This window comes from Lycorma delicatula, chromosome 10 (assembly GCF_047948215.1).
Source record: "Lycorma delicatula isolate Av1 chromosome 10, ASM4794821v1, whole genome shotgun sequence".
In the NCBI taxonomy this organism is placed as follows: domain Eukaryota; kingdom Metazoa; phylum Arthropoda; class Insecta; order Hemiptera; family Fulgoridae; genus Lycorma; species Lycorma delicatula.
The window spans coordinates 57,131,646-57,151,963 of record NC_134464.1 but is presented as its reverse complement, the minus strand read 5'-3'; the positions used below and the strand labels follow the sequence as shown (position 1 = coordinate 57,151,963).

Genomic DNA, 20,318 nt, shown 5'->3' with positions numbered 1-20,318 from the left:
CGGAATATATATATTTTTTTAAATTCCTTCTTTTGCTTTCCCGTCCAGCGGTAGAGCAGAGCTATAGCTGTAGAAGGAAAAGTATTGCAATTGGTCCAGTTTGGGCACATTCGGTTTTCACCGGATCTTGATATTTTGACACCTAAGGAACCCAAAAAACAGGAGGGAAATTTTCCGGATCTTCCTATGTACGTGTGTGTGTTCACTGTCGCACTCTAAATCACCTTGTATTTCCATAACTACTAGACCGATTTTCACCAAACTTGTCCAGATTACTTCAGGTATATGGGGCATTGATGCCATAACATTTTCAAATTAAATTTTGAACTTTTTCTCAGTTTAATTTTTTTTAGACTTAGCAAGCTCACCCTCATTAACTGGAGATTTCGCCTAATTAATGTCTTAGAAACATTTGTTAACAATTGTGTCTATTTCCATAAACATTTTTGCAAAATCGCACTCCTGCCCGGAAAAGTTTCTAAAAAAATGGTTTTCTAAAATTTTCTTTTTTTGGGTCAATTGTACCCCCTGTCACCACAAGGAGCGCATATGTGGAAAATTAAATAGTAGTGAAAACATCTTCATAACATTCAAGGATATGTTTGTACTTAAATTTTTATATTCTTTTATTATTATTTATAAATCAATGGGTTTCATTTTTTCAAATCGTTTCATTCTTTTTTTTTTGTTACATTGTAACTTAAAGAGCCTTATACGAGAGCCTTATAAGAGCCTAGTGTGACAACACAGTTGTATTATATATTGTGCTTTTTGAAATACAAGTTGTGCATACTGGACAAGTATTTCAAGTCAGGGACAAAGAATTAAACTGTCTCAGTCTCTTTTCAATACATTGCGGTAAATAATGAAATATTTGTTTATCTGATCGCTGATTTACTCAACTAACCAGCCAAGTAATAATGAAGGGAGAGACGTCAACTGAAACAGAATTTCTTTTCCATGTTTGTTCTATCTTTGGGCCATCATGAAGAGTTAACATAAATTAAAAATTCAATCTTAAATTTATCAGCTTGATTCAGTGTTTTGGGACTAAAATGACGCAAACTATAAGAAAAGGAATAGAAAATCTGCAGTTTATTACGGACTTTTGGTAATTTTTCAAAAGACTAAATATCCAGATGCTTTATTGGTAAAAACAATTATTCTCTAAGGGTAAATTTTCGAAAACAACGGTTACAGTTATGGCATGCTGTAAAGCTCAGTCTGAACGAATGTTAATGTAATTCTCAATATGAATGGGTACATTATTTAAAATTCTACTTGACTGTCCCAGACCTTTTTTATAAATATAAAATATTCATATGAATCGTATGAGATGTAAGCGGCATGGATAAGAGTAACTCTTTTTGAATGTAATGATATCTACCATACAGTGAACGTAATTTCTTTGGTATATGTAATAGGAAAAGTATCAGGTATCTGTTTCAGTTCGGGTTAAAACGTTTGTTTACGGTTTTTAATATATAAATGAGTTACAGGATTTGTTGTATTTATTATTAGTCGGTTATGGATAGACATGGAGGCTATCTAAATTTGTTATTTTAAGGTTTTTTTCGCTAATTACTTTTTTCTTTTTATTATATCCTAATTAACTATCGGTGTGCATGAATATGTTTACGTTACGATTGAGACCATCCATGAAGAAATTTATACGGCGATGTAGACATTTATATTTATATCCTTAAGATTGTATAAATTTTATACAATATCCTTTGCAAAAGTCATAAATAATCGTAAAATTATGATTCTTTTTATGAAAGTACAGTATAGAATAACTTAAAAGATTCGCGCGAAAGACTTTAATTCATAATAAAATGCTCATTTCATGTCGTATGGTTTTCATTTTGTTTTATTTATCTTAACATATCATAAAGTTATTGTTATTTTATATTTGTTATTTTTAATAATATTCTATCGCTGGATATTGCTGAATGCTTCAGGCCCAATATCGCGTCCAACAGAATCGTTATGATTTTCATGGCGTATACATTTTATTTTATTTTTACATTTTATTACTTAATCTGGTTTTAGCTATACATATATATATATATATATATATATATATATATATATATATATATTATAAATTCCTTCTGTTTCTTTACCACTCTATCTTTTATATAATTCCAATTTCCTGTATCTCCTGTCCGTACAAAAAAATACCTTAACATTTTTACGACGGTAGATCAAATTTTCAATCTATTACTTACAGGGTGATACAATCTGGACAAAAATTCAAGCATGATGTCTTTTTCATCGGTTGCAATTTCATTTACATCGGACTATTCCCCAAAATGTTATCTTTATACTAAAATTAAAAAAAAGGAATTAAAAAAATAATTCTAGGAAAAAATAATTGTGAAACGATATGTTGCAAAGTAAAATTAAAAATAAAAATCTGATATAAAATTTAGAACATAAAAACACAAGAGTTATGTTGTAATAGTAATTTTAAGTTTGACGATCAAAAACAATGAAGTTTTTCAGTTGATATTTATTTCAATTATGCGCAATAATCATTTCTTTATATTGTTATTTTTAAAAAATCAAATATAATAACTTAGTTTTATTAAAGAAAAACCTCTTCAAAGTTTCGGTTAATTTTTTTGGCTGAAAAGTTGAATGATCACTTCACTGATTCGTACACAATTTTTTAAAGTTTAATAAAATATTTTACAAATTCGTTTCTACAGAGTGTTTCAAGAGGTTTGGCAAGAATTCAATTAGTTGCTACTGAATGCAGCAGTATTACTTCACATAAAAATTAAAAACCCGCTGTATGTTTAACTAATTAAAAAAATTTTAATTAAATTTTGCGAGTTAAAATAAAAGCTGTTTAATGATCTTAGAATAAAACTAATAAATGAGAAATCGGGTACTATTTTACCCGCTTTTCTATAGAGGGGTAATTGCTGCAGTCTGACAATTTGTATACCTGTTTTTTCTCTTCATTTTACTAATAACAAAAAAATTTTAACTTTAACAATTACAGTCATTTCGCAGCAGTTTATATAAATCGATTTGAATATATACGGTGTCATTTCGTTCACGCATTAAAACACTTAAATATTTATCTAATAAAAAGACTATTTAACAAAATTAATATTTCCTAAAATATTAACTATTAAAAAATCTAAATGGCCGCTAATTTGGAATTTTCAACGGTAAAATTTCAAATTAACTTCTTTCGTAAATATTTTTGGGTACATAATACCAAATTTCATTAAAATATCTCGATATGTACGTAACATATAAATTTTTATTGAAAAAACTAAATGGCGGAGGAAGTGAGAATATAGTAAGATGGGGCATTTATTTACATAAAACTTATTATTATAGAATTTTTTTTGAATTTTGATTACCTTTAAGTTTTTTTTAACATCTCTCGTGATATTCTTCGGGGAGGGAGGAACGTAAATGGGTTCCGTGATGCTTCCTTGTCTGATGGGGTTGAAAACCAAGCCAAAGCTGGTATAGTATAGCCAAAGCTAGTATATATATACTTAAGTATATATATCCAATTAAGTCCGGCGCGACTGTAAGAAGGCGTTATCTGTCAACGTGTAGTACTGCAGGGTGCAGGGTAGTTTTCGACGTGACGTCACAAGCATTGCAGTTAGACAGTGAAGTTGTTTGGTGAGTTACTGGTAGACTATTAACGAAAGAGATAAAATACTAAACTCATTCATAAATTGTTACAGTAGTTTTATCTATGTGCACTGAAAGAACTTTAGATTATTCTTATCTTCGTAGTAATACAATATTAGTTGTTAAAGGTGTAAATATTAGCGGTCATTATAATGTCTTTTTTCAATTGACCTGAATTCTGGTTTTTACGATTTACTACCTGAAAATAAATCCTGACTTTACTTTAAATTCTATTTTGCATGTAATCATTGATTATTATTATTGTGGTTATTATTTTTGTCGTTTTTATTACGATTATTATTATTATTATTATGGTTATTGTCGTTTTTTTATTGTTATTACTATTATTATCATTTACTTTATTTTATTTATGTTCTTGAACCAATAAATAATTATATAAAAATTTTTAAATTGTCAATCTCTCAATATCCAGATCGAGCCGCGACACGACAATATTAAGAACATACTGGTTGTTGACGAAGACCTACAATAAAATTAGCCTCAGCGAATATGCAGTCGATATTAAACTTGATCGGCGCACGGTTAACAAAATTGAGAATAAAGATGATTAGAATAAGTCGAAGTCATATCACTGCGATGAGAAGAGGTGCTGCCCTATGTCTACTTACTCGGCATTTTCATCCCATACTCTGACCGCGTTCGCTATCTTGGGCTCCACTTTGATCGCCATTTGACGTGGAAGTACCAAGTGAAAGAAAAAAGAGGAAACAATTAAACACGAGGTATAACAAGCTTTATCGGTTGTTAGGCAGGAATTCACACTTGTCATTGTCCAACAAATCTTTAATATACAAGGCGATTCTAAAACCGATCTGTACGTATGGCATAGAACTATCGGATATTACGAGCAAAAGTAACATTGAGATTATACAACGGTTCCAGAATGAGTTGGCGAGATCTAATGAAGAGGCACCGTGATTCGTACAGAACGAGGAAACACACGATTACTTAAATTTACCTTATGTTCGCGAAGAAATTAAACGGTTCGGTTCAAATTGTAGACAGCGATAATTACGTAAACTTTCCTCCAGCAATTAATCTCTTAGACAACAGCGACTTGGTAGAATCTGAGTGTCTTTTAAGATGATTCAATATCCCAAATGTGATGAGCATTTTTCTGTGTCTTGATGAGGAGCTTAATCTGTTTCCATTTACCTCCATGAGATTCTTATGTTACTATTTGCTTTTCTTTGTCATTGTTTAATGATAAATATTTTTTTGTTTCTTTTTCATTAGATCTTTGTGAACTCTTGTACCTAATTGATCTTATTCAGTTCCCATGTTTTTATGTATATAACTTTATGCATGTATTGTTGCCACATATATACCTAACTTAATATCGGCGGACGCAACGCTAGCAGCTCAGATGTCAGCGGGAGTACAGTATATGTACAAGCGTCACTCCCACCACGTAACTGACCGCGCAGCTCTCCACCACAGCGGTGCTGCGGCCCACCTCTCGCAGGCTCCTATAAAACAGCAAAACACAGAGCGAATTTTCAATCCGTCGTCGATCACCGCTTGGAAAAGAAGCAGGAAATGATGGAAGAAGACAGAAGATCCCTGGGCGGCTCAACGTGAGATATCCCGGCGGATACCAACATTCCCGCCGAAACAGTAGGCCTTGCCGGCACTGAAGGTGTTCGATGGAAATACTTCATCACGTGGTTCTTGTAATACGATTTACTTGTGGTTACTTGGAACAGATTCTAAATAAATATAGTGAAGTAAGAAAAAAAAAAAATATATATATATATATATAATAATTCGGGTAAAAGAAACCAGTTTTGGCTTTGGAATAACGTTATCCGTGAATGTTTACCCGTTATGGATCTGGAATAATAATGACAAGGTACATCGATTTTCTTTGAAGCTTAATTATTTAAATAAATGAAAAATAATCTTCTTCCGAGTATAATTGGGTTCTCATTTTTTATTTCTTATATAGCAATTTAGTTGAGATATTTTTTTCCACAAGATATTTAGCGAATGAAAACTTGAAATAGCGACCCTTTTGAAATTTTAAAAACGGTAAATAAAAAAGATATATATATTTTTTAATAAAATTTGGAATTAAATATAAACAGATTATTAAAAAATATATTTCAATACGTCTAGATGTAATAAGAAACGCATTTGAAAATATATTATAGTTTTACTTATTTTTTATTCTACGAATCACTCTAGGAATTATTCCATTTATATGTGTTGCATACTATGTAAATACATATATATCAACATAATATGTGTTTTTATTACAAGCTCGCACTTGTTTTACGGTAAAATATTCCGAGTATAACTATATTTGTTTTCTGAAGAATATAAGAGACAGCTACCGAATTAGAGCTGTCTGTCGTACAGACGATTTGTTGTTTTTAAACTAAAAGAAATAAGAAATCCTTAACCGAATGAAATATAGTTTGTTTCGTTCCGTTAAGAAAATTCTTTTCTTGAAATTTAAAGTTAGAAAAATGTTATTAAACTTTTAAGTATTTCACTATTCGTTAAGCCAACAGCTTTTTTAAATTTGTTTTTTTAATTTATAATAAAACACATTCTTTATAGGAAAGTACACTGTTATTTGTAAATTATTGCTTTTATCAATAATTATATACATATAAAAAAATAAAATTAATTATAATAATACTAATAGGTCAATTTTTTATCCATAAAATTAATTAGTTTTTAAGTATATTTATAAAATAAATTATTTACGCTATTAAATTTTTATTATTGATTTAAAAAAAAATACTTTTACATGTTTGATTTTCTTAAATCTTTGCTGATAAAAATAATCGGATGTAATTAATTATCTTTAAGATTAATATTTTATCTACGTTTTCATTATAAACAGAATTTTTTCACAGACTATTTTTCATTAATTTTTAGAGAAATAGTAATACTTTCCCAGCTACCCGTGTATTACTTCTGCAGAATCATAGCAGGAAAGAAAACGATTGGATAAAGTTTTGGATAACTGGTTTTTGATTTGCAAATTTCAATGTTTTAATAATATTTAAGTTCGCAACCTTAGTCCAAAGATAAAACTTTTTTTTTTAAATTTACGAAATACGTGTGTATGTATACATACGTGTGTTGGCCTGCATTTTGATTAATATCTCTTGCCCGGCTCAATATAGATTCTTGAAAAATTGCTTAAAAATTTCTATGATGGCATTAAATTTTGGATAAGATTAAATAAAAAGAGAGATTCTTTTTACTATTTTTTATTTCTGATTTTATATATAGTGGTCGTAGAAAATTGAGAAAAAAATTTCAACGTAAATTTTTATTTTTTTTGGTAGTAAATAAATTATTACTTCGATTAATTAATCGATATCTACTGTTGGAAAAATAAATACAATTGAACATTTAAGGTCTAATTTATGAAAAATAATAATTAAATTTATCTCTAATCTACATACGTGCAATCCAAAAAAATCTTTGTTAAATATGTAAATAAATTTTGTTTTCTTATCGTTACATAATACAGTTCATAGATCTATATAGGTTATGTCAGGGTTGAGTAGGTAAGCTATTCTTCCTTTTTACACGGATTTGAATATAGATCGTGGATACCGGAGTTCTTTGGTGGTTGGATTTCAATTAACCACACATCTCAGGAATGGTCGAACTGTGACTGTACAAGACTACACATCATTTACACTCATACATATCATACTCATTCATCCTCTGAAAGGTAATTACCGGAGGCTAAACAGGAAAAATGAAAGGTAACCTATTCCAGGCATAAAAAAACGGAACATCTCCAGTATTTTCCGATATGGGTCAAGAGAATTACGGTAAAATATATGTAAGTAAATTCCATTTCAATTATTTAAATATAAACATTTCATAGACTACTATAAAGAAATACACATGAGAATATTAAATATAAACAAGTAATTATTTAGAAAGCGTTAGTGAGAGTTATTTCAGGACATAGAATATGTTCACGTTAAACGGAAATGCAACAAAGGTTAGGTTGTCAGTATGCCTGTGCGTTTTTTTTTTGTTTTTAAAATTCTTATATATAAATATTCCACGATATAATACAATTTTCATCTGTAAAAGAATTTCTTTATTGAAAAAAATGAATTTTGTAGTAATTTTAATAACAATCTTAATTTAACTAAAATTGTATTTTAAATGGATCGGTGCGAAAAACTTCTATATAATTTGCTAATTTATTAAAAACGGCAACGGAACCTTTATGAGCCTCTTTCTCATAAGCCAAACCATTGCGTCGATTTACATAAAAATTTTTCTTTTATCTCGTTTATTTTTTACAGTTTGTTGTCTTTATTCAATAAAAAGATTTTACATTTCAATCAATTTTGCAATTTTGTTATTCTAAACTACTACTTCATGTATATTATAATATCAATACGTGTGATGTAGAAAAGATACGCTGTATAGTAGTAGAAGGTAAGGTACCACCATTTCAAACGGGATAATCTAACGAAAATTTTACTGGACCTATATTTTTCTTCTCTCATATAGAAAATAATATGATTGAATGAAACGGGGTATAACTCTTCAATAACAACTTCCTTTTAAAATGTTTGAATAATTAAACATTTAAGGGATAGATCCTGCGTAACCCTTTACAGAAGGGTATATCGGTTGCACTTATAAACAGTGCGAAATATATGATGCAAAAGTAAATCGGTCCTTTTTCTATAATGAAATTTTTAAAATTCACGAGTGTAGAACTATCACGAATAAGTTGAGATTTATGGAAATTTTAATGAATTCCTCTGGATTTATTACTCAGTTCATTCTATAAGACTAAATAAATACTAAAAATTTAACTTATAATTTGCTGGTAGAATAAGTTTATTCTTTACACGACAAAAGTTTTGTTTCATCGGGTGAGCGATAACTGACAGAAGAGAAAACCATTGAAATAATTTTTGGAGACTTTCAGTACTGTTGTAATGATAAACGTGAAGAAAAATTCCTGTGATTTATTTTTTTTATTTTTTCCTTAAACCGATCAAAGATTCAATCGTCTGCGTTAAATAAGTGGGATTGCATTTGATTTAAAATTATCATAAAGAGTTATATAGGATATAGATAAAAATTTAAATGTTTTGTATACTCTTACGTTTTAATAATTAAGCTTTTGTGTTTTTTTGAACGGTAATTATACCCATTAGTAAAGAATTATTTTTAAATTAAATGCCCAAACGGAGCACACATCCGGAAAAATAAGTAAAAGAACTAATCTTTTTTCTGTTCAAAATCTTTGATTACTATCAGGAACAAGTAGATATTAGTATATCTAATAACTATATCTACGTGGAGTAGTCTTTACCGATAAACAAAATAACTGCTCAAGCATTTGCCTGGGTGGATCAAGGGAAACCGTGGAAAATTTTGATCGCAATACCATTAAAATTTATTCATTTAATTATTTAAAAAAATAATAAATAAATTTAAAGTTAAAATTAATTAAACACAAAACATGGAATAATACTAAGTGTTAAGACTCAGGTTTCATTTGCTCCTTTTTTATTAAAAGTAGGAATTTTTAATTTTGTTAAAGGAAGACTTTTACATTTTAAAATAAAAATTTTCACATTTTTTCTTACTCATTACATATTTTCACTTTTTTATTACTCTTACTCATTGAATTGGTCTAATGCCCTATTTTTAGTCAGTTTTCTTCCATCCTTCGAAGACTCAACAGGTTTTTTATAACGAATGTATAATTAATTAATAAATACTAACTACATAAATAAAAACGTAAACGTTCGTTTGTTCAAAATCTTAAATCTCCTAAAGTTCTTCACCGATTGCTTTGAAATTTTAACCAACGTTGCATTCAGATACACGCGTGTTATTATATACCTACTATTTATGTATCTAAGATGTCACATCTGTAACAGGTAAAAACATGTTTAAAAAAAAACTGCGTTATCTGTTGAACGTAAAAGCAACACACGCTATATAATACTAAATATTTTACGATTCTATTTCAATGTTTCCGATATGTGTGTCCACTATAGACTAGAAAACTACTGGACCGATTTACGCGCGAGTAAAAAGGCTGAAAGAGAAAAATCGGAAAAGGGAAAAACGGATATTCGAAAAAGGTAAAAGAGAAGAAGGTAAAAAGGGAGGAGGGAAATGGAAGATATAAAAAAGGGAAAACGGGAAAAGGAAAGGAGAAAGGAGAGAAAAAAGAAAAAGGGGAAATAGGAAGGGAAAAAGGTAAATAAGGGAAAGAGAAATGGAGGGAGGAAAGGGAACTAGGTGGGAATTTGGGGGAAACGTGAAGGGGAAAAGAGGAATGGAATTATGGTGAAATGAAAATGGGGAAAAGGAAAGTGGGTGAGAAGGGGAAAAAGAAAGGGAAGAAAAAGGTAAAAGGGAAGGGATGAATTTTGTGACGTTGTGTAATAAATGTTAATTTTTTAAATGTTTTATCACACTTTCAATTGTGTTCATTTAATCTATACATATATATATACTCAAATCTAACAAAGCGAAGCATTGACGGTTCTGCTAGCAATGTTTTATATATATGTATATATATATATATATGAATTACAAGTTCAAAGGTATAGTAAAAAAATTCATTTTTTAAATAATAAAGACTTTTATTTATTTGAGAGAAACATCCAATAATATTTTTTTCCCTTTTTTTTAAATAATATTTAAGTAAAAAAATTACCAAAAAATAATTAAATTCAGAAGATGTAAATTAAAATTATTTGAACGCATATTATTTACTGACAAGTTGAATAGAAAATAAAATACTTTTTCAATATTTTAGTCGGTGTTATTTAAAAGTGTATGGTACATTATGTATATATGTATGTATATATATATTTTATAAAATAAAATGTATTAATTTTATTTTAAATAGATTGGTGGAAACGCTTTTTAAAAAAAATAAATCGTTAATCTAATAAAAAACATGTGAAAACAGCTGTTGTCTAGTTCCAATGAGATTGATATTGTTATTTTTTAAGAAAAATAAAACTATTCTTTAATAGCAAAGGAATGAGATGTACTTTACGTTAAAAGATAAGCTATCAGAGCAATTTATTATTTACGGAAACAAGAACGAACCGTAATGTAAGACATTTTTTAAGCCGGGTATTATGTCAATGAAACATACATTTATTAGATTATTGTAACCGAAAAGTTATATCATCTATTTTATATTTATATATAAATATATTTTCTATTCTAGTTTTTATTTATCGATGTTTATACGCTTAATATATCAAAATGTGTTTTTAAATTTATGATCTTCTTTTTCGTATTATAATCGATAGATTATCTTTGAAGTTAAGATTTCAACGATTATGTATCTTATATATTTATCATTAAAACATAAATATTTTTTTTATTTTAAATTTAACGAGATGATACAAAAATATCTGTGAATGACTGTCAGTAAATGAACATACCAGTAAAAACAATTAAACATTTATTTAATTTTTGAAAGTCGCATATTCGACCCATTAAATTATAAGGTCGCATATTCGACATTATTTTACTATCGGCCAAAGAAACATTTTGCGGGATTACAACATTGATTTCATCTGAAAAAAAGTTATATTTAGAGCTATTTTCCCAATATTTTATTAAATACAGTCATTTTAAATTTTTAAATAATTTCGTCGTAACTGTACTTTAATAAACGACTGATCAATGAACCCGTAATCCATCATCTACCGCACAATTTACTTAAAAGTAATTTTTAAAAGGTTTTGAGAATACTATTTAAGGAGATAAAAGTATCATATTGATAATTTAAAAAAAAAATATATAAATAAATTGATCGATTAATTAATAACTGAGCGATACCCGTGAAATATAGAAATAAAAATAATTAAAAATAAATAAATTTTAAGCGTAAAAGTTTTATCAAGATACGTCCACAATGAGTATTTATTAAAACAGTACGTGTCAAAATACTGAAATGTGAATTTTATAAACTGGAAAAATGTACCACTTTTGTTATCTAAAAATTAATCATTAAAGCACTCACACACCTATATACAGTTTGAGAGGGAGGGAGAGACAATATCTCTCTCTCTCTCTGACTGGATGTGTGAATGATTTTTTGTAGAGAAGTGAACGGGGAGAGTGTGTAGCTTTGTTTATTATACACACACGCACGAACGCACGCACATATTATATATAATCTACAAGCGCGTGTGTAAACCCGTTCGTTTGTAAAATTTGGAAATATCCAGCAATACTTAATTAAAATTTCATCATTATTTACTGGATAAATTGTTTTAGATATCTATGTAGTAAGTCTCTCTGCCAACTTTTTGACGTACTACCATATATCACCAAATAACTACGCTTAGAGAAAATATTTATAGGCCTACATATGATTACGAACAATTTAATTTAATTTTGTATTCGATCTACATTATTATTTACAAAGAACAATACTAATAAGAATTACATTGAAATTTTATGATGAAATATAGGTCAATGTTAGTATAAAAATTATTATAAAAAAGAAATGGAAAGATATAAAATGAAATAAAAATAAAATTGTACCATTAAATTAATAAATTAAATATAGAAATAGAAAAAAAAAACAAATTACAGACTATATATATATATATATATATATATATATATATATATATATATATCAATCACACGATGAAAATTAAACTTTTGATGTTTATAATGATGTATATGTTATCGATGCGGCATAAAAAATAAATTAATAAGTACAGTAAAAATACACCAAATTAATTAATTATAATCGACCACAATTAGATAACTTTGTAGCCAACAGAAAGGAAATTTTTATCATTAATAATAATTAAATAAATTAATATTATTTAATATATATATATGTAACACTTACACAAACCGATGATTGAGTACAATTGGAAAGAGAATTCGAATGATGTCTGCATGAAGACCAACACTGAAACATAAGTACATATAAATAATTAAGATTAAATAAAAAATAAACGTTAAAAAAATATAATAAATTACGAGATTTTCGTCTTTTTATTAAATTTGATACTCATTGGTATCTAGTACGTATGATAAACCTTTTTTAATTTTGCGATTATCTGGATTCGGCCTTGCAGAGGTCAATTCGGTGTTCGACTATAAAGATACTTCAAATAGTTTTAAAAAAATATATTTTTCAACACAGAATCTAAACGATTAAATTATATTTTATAATTTAAAAAACTCTTATATTGAACAAAAGCAGAATAGCCCTCATAAAGATGTCATAAAAAGACAAAAAAAGAGATAAAACTCGATCAAAAGTTTTTAAATACTATTTTAAATTACTTAAACACTGTTGTTATTGTTTATAATAGTTTGAAATCATATATTGATTACTGGAATATTCTCCTCGACCACTGATTTAGTTGCGCAGAAATCCATAACCGACTTCGTCAAATTTATTTTGAACTTTCTTGTCGTCTATGAAAGTAAACCGCGTTACGCTAGAAAGGGGACGATATCGATCGTACATATTATACATAGTTTGAATTGTTTTCTAACGATTTATCGATACGATCGTTTCTAACGAAACTTCGTTAGCGTGACCTGATTATTATTATTTCATTCTACAATTCTTTTCCAAACGATTTTCTTTAGCGATTTTTCCAGATCCAATATTATCGAAGTAAATGAAAGAGTACTTCAATTTTCTATTCTTGTTCCCTTAGAGTAGTAAAATAATCCAATTTTATATTTATAATATAAAAATCATTAATTTATGTAAATTAACCAATAATTATATTTTTCTCAATTGGAATCTGCAGTGGTCAATGTTAAAGTACATCGTATATATTATTTTGCAATTTATACTAAAAAAAAATTTCTATCAAACCAGAACAAAGAGCTGCTCTTTTCCTGTTTAGCCTTCGCAACCACTGTAAGGTATTACTTCAGAGGATTAATGAGGGTGATATATGAATGTAAATGAAGTGTAGTCTTGTACAGTCTCAGGTCGACCAGATGTGTGGTTAATTGTAATTCAACCATCAAAGAACACTGATATTCACGATCTGGATACCGGTTTTGTGTAACTCAAAACAATGATTTGGCATACGAGAAAAGGCTTCATTATGTATCAATCGCCATTGCAAATAAAAGAAAAATCTTCCAAGCGATTTATTTAAAATAAGATTCACAGGATGATTGTAGTAAGAAACGCTTCTGGGTGTTAAGTTATATGTGGAGCTGGGATGTGTAACCCGTTGTGATAAGAGGGCTGTCCGGAAAGTAACTTACGTTTTGAAATAAAAAACCAACCAAATAAAAAAAAAAAATGTTATCATATACATTTGAAAGGGACAATCTTAAACCTTTTTTTTCTACATAGTCGCCCTCGATAATCACTGAGGACTTGTTGAAACGCGTCGATGATTACATTGGAAAAGATCGTCGTTCAACGATTTCCGACCTGACCCTTATTTTTCCTGATGTTTCAAGGATGTTGGTGTTATTGGTCAAATTATTCGTGATCATTTAGATTTCAAAACGGTTTTTCTGCACGGTGGGTGCCGCACGTCTTAACGGAACGTCACAAAAAAAATCTGAATGGAATCGGCTTTGGAATTTTTGATGCGCTATATCAAAAAAGGGTAATGAGTTCCTTAATTCAAATGTTACCGGTGATGAAACATGAATTTCATATTACACGCCAGAGATAAAACGGCAGTAAAGTGCCTCAATCACCAACCAGACCAAGAAAGGTCAAGCCACAGTCATTTGGACGCAAACTGATGGCCACAGACTTTTCGGATCGGTTTATACTGCTGATTGATTTCATGCCATATGGAGAAATAAAAAAATCGAGTTTCGGCGCGCCATTCAAAATCGGCGACGTGGGCCGCTGACCGACGGCGTCGTCCTGCTGCACGATAATGCACGTCCAAATGTTGCGGGTCCGACATGTAATTTACTGAAAACATTTGGATAGGAAATTTACGATTACCCACCACACTGTCCGGACTTAGCTCCTGATTACCATTTGTTTGGGAAATTGAAAAAATGTTTGAATGGTAAGCAATCTGCGGGTGACGATGAACTTAAAAATGCTGTTCATTGGCTAAATGGACTGGCGGCAGAAGAATACGATGAGGGTATATTGAAGCTGGTGTATTGCTACGATAAATGTCTTAATTCAAGTGGCGATTATATAGAAAAGTAGTATAAAGTATGTTGTAAGAAGTTAAGGAGAAATAAAAAATATTTACAACGTTTTCATATGATACAACGTTTTTACAATGAAACGGTCTTTCCTTTAGAGATAACCTCTCGACTTTTTTTTGCAGTTCTTATTAAAATGTTTAATAAATCGTGAACTTTTATAGCGTTAATTCTTTTAATAATAGTAAATCTAGAAAAAAATTATTTTTTACCTTTTTTGAAGGTAAAAAAATAAATTTATTTAAAAGATTGTACTACTGTACAATTTTTTATACAATCATTCAATAACTACAAAAGAATTTCTATTAGCCGTATTCTATGATGTTTTTTTTAAAGTTGAATGAAAATTAAATAAATTAACAATACTACTCGTTCGTTCTATACATATTAAAAAAAACCTAATGTAGGTTCAAGTGTTGATAGAGCTTTACTATTTAAAAAAAACCATTTCTATGAATTTCTTCGTTACGAAAAAATTAAGATCGACCTCTGTAGGACAAATCGTAATTGTCATATTAAATTATTTAAAAATAATTTTAAAAAATCTTTCCAATAAAAAACAAACTTTGCTACAATGGACTGTATTTTAAGCAGAAATTATAGAAAAAGTGTACTGTTTTAAAATAAAACAAAAGGAAAAACATGTTTTCAATAAAAATGCTAGAAAATGAACGAAATACAGTGAATGAATAATCACCAAAATGAGAAGCATTATTACAAATTAAATTACACATCAAAGGCTATAAAATATATATTATAAAAAACAAGAAAAAACTAGCAAAATTTCCTTTTCTATTACCACATATATAATTTATTGAATCACTATAAAATAATTTATATTTATTAACATTTTATTATTATTAACATCTTACAAATAATGCTCAAAAAATAATTCCACTTACGACTGTTTCATACATTCATCCATATTTAATAAAGTTTGCTTACGTATACATTTTTTTCCAGAAACAGTTGATTCGCTCATAAGATGTAATTTGTCGCTAACATTATTGGCCGTAACAGGTTTAAAAGAGGTGGTGTACAAAAGTTACGACGAAGAATGACAAATTACTTTCTAAGAGTTATTTAAAGTTGAGGTAGCAATTTTTTTCTTACCACACGGTTGAAATTACAGCAATTTAGAAATTTCTCATCATACTTATATTAAAAAAATAAATAAAAAGATAGTAATAGAAATAATAATAGTAATAATAACAATACTTGTAAATTTCGCTGACAAATGACCAATTTCGTAGAATATCTATGTAGGTGGTTAACGTGTATACAGTCAATTATTTACTAAAATAAAAATAAAAAATATTTTTTTTTGCGGTAAAGTAATAATAATAGTATTATCAAAGCAAACCAACTTTTTTTTTTACAAATAATTTATACAATATATATGAAATTTTAGTTGGGTTCTTTTAAGTGTATACATATTTGTGAATATTTATTATGAATTAGTTAAACCATGACTATCTACTCGTATGCTACGTATGTGGGTGGGTATGTGTGTGAATCTGTTTAATCAGCACTCTCTTTCACTCTATCAACCTCTCCCGACCTCATCAATTCTCTTTCGCTATCACAATTTGAATAAACCAAATATACACCAATATTGTGTATGTCAGTTAGAAGTAACATGCAACGAAAGAAAAGCAAAATGAACTGAACAAACTATTACGAAAAACTAAGATCATTAATATTTAAGGCTATATTGGACCCCCATCGATTTGTAGACCTGGGGAAATTCCTATCTGAAAATTGTGAACTTTTATTGAAATTGAAAAGGGGATGGAAATTTGGAAAAAATACGTTTAAAAATTTGTGTTATTCAATATCTAAAAAGTTGGAAAACTATTATAATTAAACTTTTAAAGCAACAATATTAAAAAATCGTCTTTTAATAAAATACTATAAATAATTAAATTAAACAACAAAGAGTGAACTTTTACACAAAGCTAATAGATAGTAAAATAATAGCAAACTAATAGGTATTAAAAATATATATAAAAAAAGGTTTCCTCTTATTCTAATGTAATCAAGAAAAATAGAAATAATTTCCTGAATTTAGCGTAAAATTTGATTGTCATAGATTTAATAAAGCCCACCGGGCTGGTCTAATGGTTAACTCATCATCGCAAAACAGCTAATTTCGAAGTCGAGAGTTCTAAGGTTTAAATCCTAGTGAAGGCAATTACTTTCATTCGAATTTGAATAATCAGTCGTATGTACCGGTGTTCTTTGGTGGTTGGGTTTCAATTAACCACACATCTAAGGAATGGTCCATCTTAGACAGTAAAAGACTATACTTCATTTACATTCATATATATCATCCTCATTTATCCTCTGAAGTAATACAGTTAGGTAATTCTGGAGGATAAACAGAAAAAGAGGGAGATTTATTAATAAATTACTCCTTCTACCTATACACCCGTACAAAAAGTTTAGCTAGATTTAATACAAAATTATTAAAAAGTTTACGGTATATAAATATTTTCTATACAGGTCGATTAATTCGTAAATAAAAATCATTTTAAAAACTATAGAAAAGAAGCAAAAAATCAATGTTAAAACTAATAAAATTCAAATCTAAATATGTATATTTATAGTTTACGTAATAGTGTAAAAATTGCGAAATAATTAACAAAATAATTTTAAAGAAATATTCACGAACCATACAAAAATAGGAAAGCCAAAAGGAAAGGAACTGCCACGGAGAATACTGTATATATTTTGATCGATAGTTATTTCTGTTATATAAACACAAATACATATCGGAATATTTGTCAAATTTTGTAGTCTTTTGTAACTATTGTTAGGTAAATATAAAATCAATAAAATATATTGGTGGGGAGACGGTCGTCCCCCCATCCAGATGCGGATCTTCTCCGGACAGTGAAAGATACCGTATCGCCGGGAGAGGCCAACATTCTGTCGATACATAGGGATCAGGGAGAGGACCTCCACGTAAGAGTTCAGGATACTGCTAACTTAGCTGTCAAGTTGAGACAACAAATACTGGACAAGATGAAAGGTACCACTATCATGGCTGGTAGTGGCGTTCGACGGGTCCATTTGCTAATAAAGGACGTCAACTTCCTTACCTCGGAGGAGGAATTGTTATGTGACATGAGGAAGACTACTGGGAATTCGGTCACTATTGATGTCCTCTCCCTGAGGCTGTCGTATGGTGAAACTAAAGTTTCCCCACTGTGACGGTCCCGCCACTGCTGGCCGAGGAATTGCTAAAGGTTGGCCGACTTCGTGTAGGATAGGTATCGAGGAGGTCCACCGAGGAACTATGCTATCGATGTTGGGGCATACTACACCGGGCAAGGTCCTGCAGCGGCCCAGACAAAAGGGGGCGTTGCTTTAATTGTGGAGCTGAGGAGCACCTCCGGAAGGACTGCCAAACGGAGGCTAAATGTTTGCTGTGCAACACTCGCGGGCATTCACTTGGGGATCGGGGCTGCAGGGCCAGCAACAAAATATGAGTTCCGTCGCCTTTGCTTGTGGAGGGCCTAAGGTTAGGACAGCTCCGTCCAAAAGGGGTGGGTCGCTTATGTGTCCCACTCTCGTTGATTGGACGGGGACTCCCTCGTGTCTTCAACATGGGAAGGCAAAGTAAGACCGTAGTCCCGGTGGGGGATCCTTTTGGGGTTCCCCATCTGAGGCGTGTCGTGAAGACCGGAGTCAAGGTGGGGGGATCCCTTGGGATTCCCTCATTAGAGGCATGGCATATAATGAAAAGACCGGGTCCTGGCTACCTGGAGGGAATTCTTAATTGAGAATCCAGCTCTGGGGTGGAGGATAAAACAATGATGTAAATATATATATATATATATAAATACTAATATATATATATATATATATATACATACATACTAATTATTTTTTTGTTTTAAGATTTTACCACTATTCTTTATTATTTTTCCTAATCTCCCTGGGTCTACTGGTGATAGATGACTTTTTAACAGTAGTTCTGTTTCAATTAGGTTTAGATATTTAAATTTTTGTAAACGATTTTTGAGCGATTACTATCTATAAATTTATTTCAATAAAATTTACCCCGGCTGTTTCTTTATATATGTGTCTACTATAAAAACAAAAAAAAACAAAAAATGAACAAATATTAATTCAAATTACAATTATTGAAATTAAGTGAAAGATTATACAAACTTATAATTAAATTTTCCCTTTTATTCCAGTTAAAATTATATCGTTCATCTGTGACTCTCCTCTCACAGAAAAAAATCAAACGGTAATAACAAAATTAATATAAAACACTTTATTTTTTTATAAAGGTGTTCAAGTCAGATAATAAGTTTTCTTTAAGTCAAGATTTCCCGGAAGAATTATTTTAAGTAACATTAATAAAACCAAAGATAGAATTGATTAAAAAAATTTAGAAGAAATGGACACATTTTTAAAAATAATTTTCGGTTAATAAGGTAAATTATTCAAGCGTTAAGCTTCACAAACGTTTGCGCACAACATTACGTAAAGAAACTAATAGTCTGCTTATGTTTTTCGTTTTACGTACTATCAATTCGCAACCAAGAAAAATGAATTCTTTTATCTTTTTGGGTAAATTTATCTTTCACCGGTAAGATGATGTGGGTTCACATTTATCTCAACGCAAAATGAAATCCATAAAAGAAAATATATTAAGAAACCCGAAAAAAAATTAATAAAAAAAAATGTAATTATAAATAATTTTCGAAAAACAATGAAGTGTTAAATTAATTGTGGATAAATAATGTGAAAAGCAGAGTAATATTATATAATAATTTATTGAATGTATGCGATATTAAGTTAAAATTTGTTTCGAAAAGAATATATATATTTCGCTTTATAAAATGCGTTTATTAAAGTATTTTCACAGTAAAGTCTCAACCCCTCTGAAAACAGAATAACAAAAACTTGTTCTGCACAAATCGATAACACTGAAACGTTCTGGAAATCGCAATAACTGAACCCTCTTCTTTGGCGATACAGCCACTGGCTTCCGTTATAATTCTCCTCCAGATAATGCTCCATCAACCGATCCTCTTCAGCCGTTGACACACCTTCTCCAAATCTACTGTCACCTCATCCGATCACCTCAATTTAGTATTTTCTTCTTCCTCTTGTTATGCAGGCTTTCTTTTTCAATATTCTTTTTAGCAATTTTGTCTTATCCATTTCCCCCACACACCCAAGTCGATTTATTTTTTGATCTTTATATTCAATTACTGTGATTATTCTTTGAAATAAATTTATTAATATTTTCTTTACATATGAGAATTACTAACTCATCATTTCTTCGCATTCATAAATTCTGCGCTGATACTGGCTCATAAATTCCACGAAGTGTTTTCTTTTTTCAAAAATATTGAGTTTTCCATTTATTATCATCACTACAACATGTTGGAGACCTCCGTGGCGCGAGCGGTAGCGTCTCGACCTTTCACCTA

The 20,318-nt window shown here is 29.5% G+C and overlaps 1 protein-coding gene across 1 annotated transcript in view; it reads right to left on the bottom strand.

The window, feature by feature from the left end:
- LOC142331334 (uncharacterized) overlaps positions 1–20,318 on the bottom strand; it is a 182,917-nt gene that overhangs the window by 28,540 nt on the left and 134,059 nt on the right. The window contains exon 3 of the mRNA XM_075377163.1: positions 12,548–12,610. Coding sequence (XP_075233278.1) covers positions 12,548–12,610 — 63 coding nt within the window. The remainder of the gene's footprint in view (positions 1–12,547; positions 12,611–20,318) is intronic.